The sequence below is a fragment of the Garra rufa genome, chromosome 5, assembly GCF_049309525.1.
Source record: "Garra rufa chromosome 5, GarRuf1.0, whole genome shotgun sequence".
Taxonomy (NCBI): domain Eukaryota; kingdom Metazoa; phylum Chordata; class Actinopteri; order Cypriniformes; family Cyprinidae; genus Garra; species Garra rufa.
Window position 1 is genome coordinate 52,290,675 of NC_133365.1, and position 15,290 is coordinate 52,305,964.

Below are 15,290 nucleotides of genomic sequence, written 5' to 3' on the forward strand. Positions count from 1 at the left end.
ATCAACTGATGCGTTAAAATGTAAAGAAATGCAGTAATTTCTTCAATTTACCAGCAACTGTGCTTGAGAAGCGCTGAAATGAATGGGTTATCAATGCTGGAACTATTGGTTGTTTTGGAACTATTGGCCGCTCCATGACACGCTTTACTTCCGCATTCCTCAGTTCCTATGGAAGCCTATGGGAGTGTCGCTGTCGCAACTCTGTTTCTCTATGGCTCTGGGCCTACTTAAGTCTTCAGTGTCACATGATCCTTCAGAAATCAGTCTAATTTGCTGATTTGCTGATCAGGAAATATTTCTGATTATTATTAATGTTGAAAACATTTGTGCTGCTTCATATTTTTTTGAAAACCATCATACATGTTTTTTTTTTTTTTCACATTTCACATTTCAAATAGAAATCATGTAAATGTATTCATTGTCACTTTTGACCAATTTAATGTATAACTGCTGAAAACATTTATTTCAGTCTAATAAATCAAGCCAGGATTATTATAGTAAAACTAAAATTAAATATTTTAGTTTTTAAATAAATAATTAAAAAAAAAAACATATGTACAAAACACACACACACACACACACACACACACACACACACACACACATATATATATATATATATATATATATACATTTGAATTATTATTTTAAAAAAATAATACGTTAACTTAAAACAGAGAAATCTTAACTTGTCAAATTTCAGCTACTTGCCAAGGCATCATTTTTCGTTTAAAGTTTAAATAAGTAAAACTAAAACTGAAATGAAATTTCATAAGATTTTGAACTCAAATATACATTAACTGAAATAAAATAAATTAAAATTAAAACCATAAAAAACTGTTTAATTACTTAAGAATAAAAAATAAACAATTACTGAAAAAAGAATCTAAAAATAAAAACTCTCAGCTAGTTACAAAGGCATAATTTCTCATTTAAGTTTAACTTGAAATATTAAAAATTAGTCAAACTAAAATAAAATAAGAATTTGAACTCAAATAAATATTAACTGAACTAAAATAAATAAAAAATTAAATAATAAAGTAAAAATGATTTTTTTTATTATTACCTCAAAATAAAATTTAAAATTAAAACCATAAAACATAAACATTTACTGAAATAAAATAAAATATAAAAATAAAAACTTTCAGCTACTTACAAAGGAGTTATTTCTCATTTTAAGCTTAACTTAAAAACAATAAAATAAGTAAAACTAAAACTGAAATAAAATTTAATGAGTATTTGAACTAAAATAAATGATAACTGAATTAAAATAAAATATAAAAATGATCAGATGTGATTAAAATCAGGGTTATTATTCCTATAACCACCTAAAATTAAAAAATAATAAATTAAAACCTTAAAAACAATTTGATTATTAAAAAATAAAATAAACATTTACTAAAATAAAATAAAATATAAAAATATAAAAACTTTCAGCTAGTTACAAAGGCATAATTTCTCATTTTAAGTTTAACTTGAAATATTAAAATAAGTAAAACTAAAACTGAAATAAAATTTAATAAGAATTTGAACTAAAATAAACAATATCTGAATTAAAATAAATAAAATAAAATAATAAAATAAAATATAAAAATGATCAGATGTGATTGAAATAAGGGTTATTTTTATTATTACCTAAAATTTAAAAAAAGATATATTAAAATAAGTAAGACTAAAACTGAAATAAAATTTAATAAGAATTTGAACTAAAAGAAAAATATAAAATAAATAAAGTATAAAATATAACAATGATCAGATGTGATTAAAATCAGGGTTATTATTATGTAAAATTAAAATGAAAGTCAAACTAAAACTAATAAAGAACCTTATAGACATAAAATACAAAAATGACAAAAACAAACAACAAAATTATTCAAACTTTAACCAAAATTTAAATAAAAACTGAGAATATATATAAAAGAAATTATCCAATATATTACTATATAGTGATAAACTAAATAGACACAAAAACAAAAACTCTTGCAAATATTTAAACAATTAAAAAAAACACAAAGTATAAGAATTGATTCAAAATATTAATAAAACTTTAATAGTATTAAAATTAAACAAAAATAGCACTAAACACAAAAAGTCACATTGATTTTTATGGTGTTTTCTTTTTGCACCTTAACCGTGTTGATATTGGATTAAAAAAAAATATTATTTTGGTTCCATGAAGAATCTTTAACATCCAAAGAATCTTTCCACTGCACAAAAGGTACTTTAAAGTGAAAAAAGGGTTCTTCAGATTAAGAACTGATCACTAAAAGGATCACAAAAATGGTTCTTCTATGGCGAAAGCCCCCTTTTGGGTCCTTTATTTTTGAGAGTGTGTTTTTATGACAGGATTGTATAACTAAAAATAAGAATTTGCTAAAAATACATTTCAAGCTATTTCTGAAACTGAAACCAAATCTCATATTTTGTCCGTATATATCATATTAATCTTCTCGCCAGCCTCACAAAGTCATTATTTTGGCAATCATCTTCATCTTCTCCTTCAGGATATTGAAGCTAAAGAATGGCCTTGAGCGCAGTCGTACCGGCAGATGCTGATCGTATCATTTCTGGGGCCGTTTTTCTCCGGGAAGACCGCGGGAGCCACTGGCCATCTTTATCCCTGATGGATTTCACAGGGCGGTTCTGCGCAGAGGTGACTGATTGGATCCTGTTCCATGGGATCTGCTGGTCATTCATTGCTGGTCTTCATCCCCAGAGGAAACCAGCAGGAAGATCCAGCACAAATGACGGGTCAAGTGGAGGTCAGTGTAAAGCGCTAATCAAATGGCCTTTGCCACTGTGTGTAGACGTGACTAAAGTCAGGTTTAAAATCAGGGTTACTAAAACTAAAACCATAAAAAACCCTGGAAAAATAAATAAATAAATAAAAAATCTTAAACTTATTTTATTTCAACTGCAGGTATAATTTAATAATTATAATATTTAATAAATAATAATATATTTTTTTTATTTAACTTTTAAAATTGAACTAACTAAAACTAAAACTGAAGTAAAAATTAATAACAAAAAATGTTGAAAAATAAAAAAAAATCTAAGTAATAAAAAATAAAATCAGTTAAAAATAAGCAAATCAGGGCTGTTATTATTGAATAAAATTAAAACTAAAACTTTATTATCTGAAATAATATAAAATATAAAAAAATTCAGCTAGTTACCAAGGCATTAAGTCTCATTTTAAGTTTAACTTGAAGTAAAACTAAAACTGAAATAAAATTGTATAAAAATTTCAACTCAAATAAACGTTAACCTAACTAAAATAAATAAAATAAAATAATAAGTAAAATAATTTGTGGTATTAAAATAGCTAAATCTAAAATTGAAATAAAAATTTGTAAAACCTTGAAATAAAATAAATATTAACTGAAATAAAACACAAAAAGAAATTATTAGATGTGCCTAAAATCAGGGTTATTATCATAAATTAAATTAAAAATAAAAATAAATAAAAGAAATCTAATAAATAAAAAATAAAATCAGTTAAAAAAATAAAAACAAGGTTATTGTTATTAAATAAAATTAAAACTAAAACTTTATTATTTGAAATAAAATATAAAAATCGTAAACTTATTTTATTTTTTTGCCTAGGGCATAATTTTTTAAGCTTAGCCTGCAATATTAAAATAGCTAAAACTAAAATTGAAATAAAAATTCATTAAACCTTGAAAAAAATAGATATTAACTGAAATAAAACATAAAAAGAAATTATCAGATGTGCCTAAAATCAGGGTTATTATCATTAAATAAAATTAAAACTAAAACCATAAAAAACATTTATGTTACTTTAAATAAAATAAATGTGTTAAAAAATAATAATTTACTTTAAAATAAAACAAAATAAAATATAAAAATCTTAAACTTATTTTATTGTCAGCTATTTGCCAAGGTAACATTTTTAATTGTATTTAAATGTAACTTTAAAAATTAAAATAACTGAAATTAAAACTGAAAATTAAAAATGTATATATAATAATAAAGTCAGCATTATTATCGTTAAATAAAAATAATTGTAATAATAATTGTAATATAATTGTAATAAAACATTTTTATTACTTGAAATAAAATAAAATCTAATTGCTAATACATCATTTATCTCTTTTAAGCTTAGCTTAAAATATTAAAATAACTAAAACATTTAAAGTTACTTTAAATAAAATAAGTGTTAACTTAACATTTAGAAATCTTAAACTTATTTTAATTTAGCTAGTTGCCAAGACATCATTTCTCATTTTAATTTTAAATTGAAATATTAAAATAACTAAAACTAAAACTTTGAACTAAGAATTTGAACCAAAATATATGTTAACTTTAAATAAAATTAAATATAAAAATTGATGTTAAATTTTTGAAATTATATGAAAAATGATCAGATGTGATTAAAATCAGGGTTAATATTATTATTACTACCTGAAATTAAAATCAAGTTAAAACCATAAAATCAATTCATCAATGCATTACTTAAAATAAAATTAACATTAACTAAAATAAAATCAAATATAAAAATCTCATTTTAAGTTTCACCTAAAATTTTTAATAAAGCTAAATCTAACATAAAAAATGAATATGTTCTATATAGACATATTTAAAAGGGTTATTAGCATTAACTAAAACTAAATCTTTAAAAAATTGTCACTTGAATGAAAAAAAGTGAAATAAGATAATTTTCTAACACAAATGAAAAAAAAAAAAAATATATATATATATATATATATATATAAAAATAAATAAATAAACACTAATTCAAAATATTAACAAAAACCTGAGATGTATTGTAAAAGGTGTAAAAAATGACTTTTAGGCAGCTAAACATCGCAGCATATGCTGTAAAAAAACACTGTGGTGGTTTAGAAAACATAAAATAGCAAAGTGGAACAAAAATTCTATTGCAAAGGGCAATAAAAATGAGTATTTTTAATAAGTAGGACCTTTTCTCTAGGACTTTTATGAAGCTGATCAAATTAGAAAAAAACTCTGCATGTAGCGAAATAACACAGATTGAGTTGACAGGAGATAAAAAGAAAAGCCCACGGCTCGAGTCATCCCACACCCCGAGCAAATCCCCACTGCTCTCCTGGAACGCTCCTGATTAACATAATCAGACGGCATTAATTATTCAGGAGGTGTGGTGAGCCGCTCCAGGGGTCAGGCTTTTGCTCCGTCTAATAACCCATGTTTAATATTAACGAGGCAGACAGGCGCTGTGATTTGCATAGCCTTTATGATGCCTGCTGGCTGCAGAGCTGCTTTCCCTTACAATTTACACTTATTTTCTGCTCTCCATTTTTATCGCCCACCTCACAAAAAGTCCAGTGTCTTAGAAACGTAACGGGATGCCTTTTCTTTAGACGGTTCAGCAGTAGTAATAGTGATGCTCGCTTTAGCAGATGTGAGTTGTTAATTAACATCATCATGTAAACCTTAAAGGAGTAGTTCACTTTCAGAACAAAAACTTACAGATAATGTACTCACCCCCTTGTCATCCAAGATGTTCATGTCTTTCTTTCTTCAGTCGTAAGGAAATTATGTTTTTTGAGTAAAACATTTCAGGATTTCTCTCCATATAATTGACTTCTATGGTGCCCCTGAGTTTGCACTTTCGAAATGCAGCTTTAAAGGGCTCTTAACCACATCTAAATCACTGCCGAGGAAAGAAGGGTCTTATCTAGCAAAACAGTGGGTTATTTTCTAAAAAAGAAGATACAATTTATATACTTTTTAACCTCAAATGCTCATCTTGTCTAGCTTGGCAAGATGAGCCTTTGAGATTAAAAAGTATATAAGTTGTAAATGTTTTTAGAAAATAACCCATCGTTTTGCTTGATAAGACCCTTTTTCCTTGGCTGGGATCATTTAGAGCCCTTTATAACTGCTTTTAACCTGCATTTTGGAAGTTCAAACTCGGGGGCACCACAGAAGTCCATTATATGGAAAGAAACCCTGAAATGTTTTCCTAAAAAAACACCATTTCTTTACGACTGAAGAAAGAAAGACATGAACATCTTGGATGACAAGGGGATGAGTACATTATCTGTAAATTTTTGTTCTTAAAGTGATGGTTACAAAAAGTTCACTTCCAGAATGAATATTTACAGATAATGTACTCACCCCCTTGTCATCCAAGATGTTCATGTCTTTTTTTCTTCAGTCGTAAAGAAATTATGTTTTTTGAGGAAAACATTTTAGGATTTCTCTCCATATAGTGGACTTCTATGGTGCCCCAGAGTTTGAACTTCCAAAATGCAGTTTAAATGCAGCTTCAAAGAGCTTTAAATGATCCCAGCTGAGGAAGAAGGGTCTTATCTAGTGAAACGATTGGTTATTTTCAAAACAAACAAACAAAAAAAAAAAACGACGATTTCTATACTTTTTAACCTCAAACACTTTTTTTTTTCTGGGTTAAGACAGTTAGGGTATGTCTCATTTTCTTCTCCAACTTAAAAAACAAATTTAGCCAGAGCAAAACAAGATGAGTGTTTGGGATTAAAAAGTATATAATTTCTACTGTTTTGCTAGATAAGACCCTTCTTTCTCAGCTGGGGTCGTTTACAACCGCATTTGGGGTTGTTTGAAGCTGCATTTAAACTGCATTTTGGAAGTTCAAACTCGGGGCACCATAGAAGTCCACTATATGGAGAGATATCCTGAAACAACTGAAGAAAGAAAGACATGAACATCTTGGATGACAAGGGGGTGAGTACATATTCTATAATTTTTTATTCTGGAAGTGAACTTCACCTTTAACCTCAGACACCTTTACCTTCATAAAAATAAAAGGGAGAGTGATTCAAAACATTAAAGGAGTAGTTCACCTTCAGAACGAACATTTACAGATAATTTGCTTTGTCATTTCCTATATCACAGTTTTACCTTTTTTTCTTTTGTAAAGGGTGTTTGATCTTCTTTGCATGTTCACTTAAAACACTTCTGCAGCGATGTAGGACAATTTGGAAGTTTGAGGAGAAAATGAGATTGAAGTTTTTCGACATACCCTAAATGCATTAACAGAAATACACACTGTTCACGCAGGACTAGACTAGAAGATGAGCATTTGAGGTTAAAACGTAGATAAATTGTTGCTTTTTTTTCCGCTAGATAAGACCCTTCTTCCTTGGCTGGGATCATTTAGAGCCCTTTGCAGCTGCGTTTTGGAAGTTTAAACTCTGGGCACCATAGAAGTCCACTTTATGGGGAAAATTCCTGAAATGTTTTCCTCAAAAAAACATAATTTCTTCATGACTGAAGAAGGAAAAACATGAACATCTTGTTGGTTATTTTCCCAAAAAACTGACAAGTTTTATATTTTAAACCCCAAGTTCGGGTATGTCTAAAAACTCCCATCTCATTTTCTCCTCCAACATCAAAATCATCTTACATCGCTGCAGAAGTACCAACCCAGTGTTAACAAAGTGAACATGCAAAGAAGTTCAAAACCCCTTTACAAAAAAAGGTTAAACAACAATGTGGAGAAAATGAGATGGGAGATTTTTGACATGCCCTTACTGTAATAAACAGGAAAACACACAGTTCACGCAGAGCTAGACAAGAGGAGCATTTGAGGTTAAAAAGTATATCAATTGTAAATTAGAAGAAAACAGATCATTTCACTAGATAAGACCCTTCTTCCTAGACTGGGATCGTTTAGAGCCTTTTGAAGTTGCATTTAAACTACATTTTGGAAGTTCAAACTCTCAGGCACCATAGAAGTCCACTATATGGAGAACATTCCTGAAATGTTTTCCTCAAAAACCAAAACATAATTTATTTATGACTGAAGACAGAAAGACATGCACATGTTGGATGACAAGGGGGTGAGTAAATTATCTGTAAGTTTTTGTTCTGAAAGTGAACTTCTCCTTTAATGTACAATGCTGATTCTTATCGCTTACGGGAAAAGTGAAAAACGCCTGCTTTTTGTTTACTTTTAATGGTGTCACAAGCAGCATGGTGAGCACTAATGAGCAGCTATACTCCCAGAGTCTGTATCCTCAGGCTGGAGCGTGCATGTGTGTGTGTGTGTGTGTGTGTGTGTGTGTGTGTGTGTGTAGAGCATCTCTATTCCACAGAGAATAGTAGCCACAGGGTTGGTCAGATAATCTGCTAGTGACTCTACAGAAGGTGATCAGATCACTAGTGACATGTCTAGCAGTGCTGGTGAGTCACTAAGAGTAGTGCAGATACTTCACTGGAATTTTATTATTCATTAATTTTTCTTTTTTTTCTCTCAGTATACATATCTAAAACTTAAAAACAAAATGCATTTATTTGAGACTAAAAATGATATAAAATGTATTATATAGTATTGTTTTCAGAATAATTTAATAAAATATAAAGAAGTTTAGGGGTGTATTTTAAACCTTTCCAACAATGACTGTACTGATTTTGAGATCCATATTTTCACACTGAGGACAACTGAGGGACTCATACGCAACTATTACAGAAGGTTTAAACACTCACTGACGCTCCAGAAGAAAAAAACGATGCATTAAGAGACGGGGGGTGAAAACTTTTGAGCAGAATGGAGATGTGTACATTTTTCTTATTTTGCCTAAATATCATATTTTCTCATTTAGTAATGCCCTTCAGAATCTATAAATGATACTTACATGTTTCCCAGAATACAAAATAAGTTAAATTTACTCTGATCTTTAAATTCAAAAAGTTTTCACCCCCAGCTCTTAATGCATTGTTTTTCCTTCTGGAGCGTCAGTGAGTGTTTGAACCTTCTGTAATAGTTGCATATGAATCCCTCAGTTGTCCTCAGTGTCAAAAGATGGATCTCAAAATCATACAGTCTTTGTTGGAAAGGGTTCAAATACACAACAATTCTGAAAAACCAAGGAATTTGTGTGACCTGAAGGATTTTTCTGAAGAACAGCAGGCAGTTTAAATGTTCAGGACAAACAAGGGACTCATGAACAACTATCACTATGTGTTGTAACCTGGATCATTCAGGTAACAACACAGTATTAAAAATCAAGTGTATGTAAGCTTTTGAACTGGGTAAATTGTGATAAATTTAACTATTATTTTCTCTTGTGGACTATATGTAAATATATTTTATGTGAAATATCTTATTCAGGTCAGTACTAAATAAAAAATAACATGCATTTTGTATGATCCCTCTTATTTTGGTAAAATAATTAACATTTTGCAGATTCTGCAAGGTGTATATAAACAGTTTTTTTTCTACCACATTTACAAATTGTTTTTCCCTCTAGTTTTTTTCTTGTTTACTCTACAAAATTGAACTTTAACTTTGTTATGTTTATTTTTCTAGTATATGCATACCTCAATTCAGGTTTATAGTAGTTTTTTTTTAATTTTCTGTTTGTCCCTTTATTTTATTTTAGTTTTTCATTAGTTTTCGCTTTATGACTCTTGGTGTTAGTTCCGCTTTTAGTGTTTTACACTTTCATTTTATTACATTTTTAGTTCTTTTATTCAAAAAACAATTAATTAAACTATATTTTAATTCTTTAAATTTACATTAATAATAATAATAACTTTTAATTTCTGTTTTATTTAGCGTTAAATTATATCGTTTTTAAAAAATACATTATGTGTTGTTATCTTGTGCCATTGTTTTAAAAACAACATTAAAAAAGTTACCTTTAAAATATATTATATGTTAAAAACTTTGTGACCATTTTTATTTGATTTCAGTTTTTTTATTTTTATTTTTTTATTATATATAACACTAATTAAGTTATTATTATATACATTATTATTGTTATTATATAACACATTAATTAAAATACTAGCCTAATATTTCATCTACCTGACTGGAAATGATAAAAACAAAACGAATGTTGTCAAGATTCTTGGCCTGGAAATCTTTGTTCAGTTTGGCCAACCACAAAAGCCTTTTGTTCCTCAGACAGTTTCTTCTCCTTGATTTTGTATATCTTTTTGGCAGTGTATATACTTCAATCTTTTCCTGGTCCGATCAATAAGTACAGCCCAAAACCTGACAATAATTGACAATTTTTGCGAGTTTCATCTGGTTCAGTGGCATTGCTTACGTTCAGTGCCGCCAATATGGCTGATCGATGACGTGTCATGAAAACACTTTATATTGACTTTGCAAGCTGTGGTTTTACAGTATCTTGCCCAAAACTCCCATGTAGAAAATATAGCTCAAATGTAGTCCTCTACTGGCAAAAGGTTATTTTTCTGCTTGTCAAAAGTGACGCACGTAATTTCGCGAGGGCAACAACTTGAGCTCAATTCACATCACAGACAAACAAATCTTTCACCCTAAATAGGCTGTTGAATTGCAATTAAGCTGCACAAAGCATCATATGCTGTGGACGTTTCATCAATAGGCAATTCCAGCCTCCTCTGCTGTTTTGATCTCTATAAGCCGCGAGCGCTCGGGAATTTTTCATAGAAACTTCTCATTAATGCAGCGGCCTGACCTCTCGTCTTCAGCCCTCAGCCCTTTAACTGACAGCGGAGGGTAAATAAATAATTAAAGGGCATTTTGCCGCTGTCAGTGAGATTGCATATTGCACCGTTGACATTTTGAAAACAAATCTCGGATTCATGAGCTATCACTGTGAGGGATCGGCCGAGGCTATTAGTTCGACTGACAGAAATAGACGTGAGATCGTGAAATATCGTCCTGTAATCTCACTGATTTATGAGCGTGTGTTGCCGCTTCATCGAGAACCACCACAGATTTATTGCCACTCAGGTGGAATTATTAATGAAGCTCCATTTGCCAAAGCTGACGATGCCGTCTATATGTGTGTGTGGAGGTTTATCCAGATGCTAACTAATCAAAGTGAACTCAACACAAGCTTTTCAAATGCTTTGGTCTTTCTTTAATCACTTGGCACTTCATCTGTGTCCTTTTTTAGGTTTTGCAAGCATTACTGTTACTATTGTTCATATTGTTTTGTCACAGGGATTTGCACAAACCCTTAAGTATTAAACTTTGCAGCATATGTCTATTTCTGAATTAAGTCACATGGCAAGTTAAGCAGACATAGGCTGCTATTTTTACTTTTCCTAAGTGCTTCTGTCTGGCAGATGATAAAATAGGTGGACTTTCTACATATATCTAAAAAGCAAAGAACAAAGAAGAATCAGAAAGCACCACTCATATAATGGAAATATCTAGTTTAGTTTATAATCTGTGGGAAAGTACACCTTTTTGATATTCTTGAAGAGTCTTTTGCTCACCAAAACTGCATTTATTTGATTAAATTAAAAAAGTAAATACAGTAATATTGTGAAATATTATTACAATTTTAAAAAACTGTTTTCTACATGAATATATTTTAAAATGTAATTTATTGCTGTGATCAAAGCTGAATTTTCAGCATCACTACTCCCATCTAATATGCTGATTTTAATGGATTCTTTGATGATTAGAAAGCTCAAAAGAACAGCATTTACTTTAAAAATAAATCGTTTTAAACATTAGAAATGTCTTTTGTGTCACTTTTGATCAGTTTAATGCATCCTTTCTGAAAAATATGCTGCTGAAGTGGAGAAAGAAACTTAAGGCCTTTAAATATATGCATTTTTACCATGTTTTCAGGAATAAAATGTTATATAAATCAGCATGAATAATATATGAACAAACCCCACAGTAGAAACATTTAAAATATAGCTAGAAATAAAACTGTAAGTTTTGGTGTATGCAAGTGCTGCTAAAGTAGAGAAAAAACCTCAAGGCCTTTAAAGATATGAATTTTCACCATGTTTTTAGGAATAAAATGTTATATAAATCAGCATGAATGATACATAAGCAAACCGTACAGTAAAAACCTTCAGAATATAGCTAGGAATAAAACTGTAAGTTTTGGTGTATGCAAGTGCTGCTAAAGTAGAGGAAAAAAAAAGCTCAAGGCCTTCAAAGATATGCATTTTCACCATGTTTTTAGGAATAAAATGTTATATAAATCAGCATGAATGATACATAAGCAAACCCCACAGTAAAAACCTTCAGAATATAGCTAGGAATAAAACTGTAAGTTTTGGTGTATGCAAGTGCTGCTAAAGTAGAGAAAAAACCTCAAGGCCTTTAAAGATATGAATTTTCAACATGTTTTTAGGAATAAAATGTTATATAAATCAGCATGAATGACACATGAGCAAACCGTACAGTAAAAACTTTCAGAATATAGCTAGGAATAAAACTGTAAGTTTTGGTGTTTGCAATTGCTACTAAAGTAGAGAGAAAAAAAAAAGCTCAAGGCCTTTAAAGACATGCATTTTCACCATGTTTTTAGGAATAAAAATGTTATTTAAATCAGCATGAATGATATATGAACAAACCCCACAGTAAAAACTTTCATAATATAGACAGGAGTAAAAGTCTGGTGTATGTAAGTGCTGCTGAAGTGGAGGGAAAAATAATTTAGAGAAAAAAAAAACTTTTAAATGTATTGAAGACTTAAATATATAGTCTCATTGAGTCTGAAAGTAATTGCTCACAGAGTGAGGAGATAAATTATATCTGCTGACATACACTACAACTTGAAAAATTAAATACGCTTGTACATTAAACAAGCACAATGCCATTTATAAGGCTTTAACAAGAAAGAAAGCCTTTGTGACAGTAAGTGTACTGTATTTCGCTACCTTATCCATTAAAAACACTAAAAATAAGCATCCAGTATTCGAAATGTTTATTGAAACACATTTTTGGCCAGAAACACAAGTATTTTATCAAAAACTAATAATTACATGAATTATTCTTCATAGACAGTTGTTCAGTGTAAATTCTGTTAATACATTAGAACATTTTTTAAATATAACAACATTTCAAATTATAAACTACCCAAATGAACTGATGAACAAAAAACTAAAGCAAACTTAAAAGGAAACAGTGTAGCCTGTCATACAGAACATGAATAAAGAATTCAAATGTATAGAGCAAGAAAAGAATAACATTCAAAAATGCTTTTTTATGTACAGATACAGTATGTGTGCTGATTATGTCTAGTCGCCAATATAATGGCACTATCAAATTAAAATTTGGTTTGCATTATCTCCATTAACAGCAATGCTAAGTAGGAGGTCTAATAAAATAATTTGATAAATTATGTAAATATTTGTCACTGTAACCAATAACAAAGCTGAACAAAAGGTTTCAGAAGTAAATTTCCCATATATGTTCTCTATAAACATTGGATTTCTAAACCAGTCTGGACCTGAAAGAAACTAACCGGCTCCACAGAAGCATATAAAATCATACAGTACACATCTTAAACAGTTTGTACATTATTGCCAAAAATCAATTTATTTATGGAGATTATCAATGGCATTTTACTTCTGGAACTGAATATGAATCTGAATAAGCATTACTGCTATGCTGATGTCATATGCCATAATTTGTTAAAGTTTTGGTGAAACCAAAATGTAAAACATTAATGCTCAAGTTAAAACATTAAAAATACAATTTAAAAATGATCTGTACGAGAAAAATCTGACTTAAGTACGAACATACTGTACTGTGCAATAAGACAGTGTTATGAATAAATTTAAATCATGATATATTTTAAAACCTATTTAAAGATGTTCACAGAGATTATGACAAAAGCATCCCTCGTTTCCACAATCGTACATGTTGGGCATGTTTACTGAGGTATCACCAGTTTTAGTAAGAAAGCTGGTACCGTCAATCCTATTGGTTAATTTTGCAAGTTGGTGCTCTTTTGGTCAAAGTATGTGTCATTATCACGCTCATCTCTCTGAGTTGTTGGGTGGTGTAGGTTGACCTGCAGGTTAGTTAAGGGATTTCAGACGTCAGGCCTGGTCAGTTAGAGGTATCCGAGTGAACGCTGTTTGCTCCCTCTATAGGAGATGTCACAGAAGATGGAGTGACAGCATCATGCCAGCCACCGTTACCCTGGAAAGAGACAAGAAAAAGACCATTTGAGACGTTCAATTAAAGTCAGGATAGAAACATTAGCTGGTATTGATTTTTGAGAGTAAGGTCAGACAAGATGCTCTGTTTGTATCCTTTTTATCTAAACTGCTGAAACAAAATTCAGCTTAAAACAGGCTGGTCTGGTTAGGCTGGTCTATTCATATAGTTTTAGAAGCCTTTTGGACACTTATCAGCTAGGAAACCAGCTTAAACCAGACAAAACCAGAAACATACCAAAATATTAGTTAATAATATGAATTTTGCAGTATATACTATTTTCAAACCACATTTTCAGTGTGAAAATCTTTTGAATATCTTTGGCGTTCTTATTACTATTCTTCTTCTGCTCAGGAAGTCTAAGGCAGCCAATAGAATTGCTTGCGGAAAAATTATGAAATTTGGCACACAGATAGAGGACAGTCTTAACATTAACCACCGCAAGTTTGGAGTCTCTAACTCAAAATCTCTGGCGCCACCACTTGTCCAAATTTTCACTCATGTTTATGCTAATAACTTTTGAACCGTAAAATCTAGAAGGAAAATTATTTTAGAAGCTTTTTGGACACTTATCAGCTAGGAAACCAGCTTACTGTAAACCAGACAAAACCTGCAAATCACGCAACCACCATATGCAGGATTAAGCTGCTTTTTGTTTGAAAAAAACTTCTCTTACTTGTGGAAACATTAGATACATATTAATTAATTTGATTTCATTCAAACAAAAACATCTTAAACCAGCTCTTACTTGGTTTATAATGGTTTTCCAGCCTGACCAAACCAGGCTGGTTTAAGCTGGATTTTGTTTTAACATGGCAAACAACAGTTTAGATTAAAAAAAAACAGAAACAGAACAAAAAAATCAGTCAGTAAGACAAAATATGTATTTTTAATAATATGAATTATTTTGCAGTATATACTATTTTCAACCCACATTTTCAGTGGAAAAATCTTTTGAGTATCTTTGCCGTTCTTATTGCTATTCTTCTTCTGTTCAGAAAGTCTATGGCAGCCAATAGAATGGCTTGCCGGAAAAATTATGAAATTTGGCACACAGATAGAGGGCAGTCTTAACATTAACCACTGTAAGTTTGGAGTCTCTAACTCAAACTCTCTGGCGCCACCACTTATCCATATTTTCACTCATGTTTATACTAATAACTTTTGAACCGTAAGATCTAGAAGGAAAATTATTTTTTTCTGTCAATCCTTGGCTCATGCCGAGTCGAATGAACACCAACATTTAAAAATCGTAAGGTTTAGTTTTTGCTGTTTTTAAAGTAAAAAACAAAAACAACAACTTTTTTTGACTCGTCCTAGACGGTTTGTCTGATTTTCACCAAAATTAGCTGAGATCATCTTGAGACCATGCTGGCAAAATATCTTTGGC

The 15,290-nt window shown here is 30.2% G+C and overlaps 2 protein-coding genes across 2 annotated transcripts in view; both read right to left on the reverse strand.

Moving 5' to 3' along the window:
- LOC141335365 (target of rapamycin complex 2 subunit MAPKAP1-like) overlaps window positions 1-15,290 on the reverse strand; it is a 575,213-nt gene that overhangs the window by 444,212 nt on the left and 115,711 nt on the right.
- LOC141335363 (pre-B-cell leukemia transcription factor 1-like) overlaps window positions 12,657-15,290 on the reverse strand; it is a 73,372-nt gene continuing 70,738 nt past the window's right edge. The window contains exon 10 of the mRNA XM_073840799.1: window positions 12,657-13,882. Within this exon, the coding sequence (XP_073696900.1) occupies window positions 13,790-13,882 (93 nt within the window). The 3' untranslated portion in view covers window positions 12,657-13,789. The remainder of the gene's footprint in view (window positions 13,883-15,290) is intronic.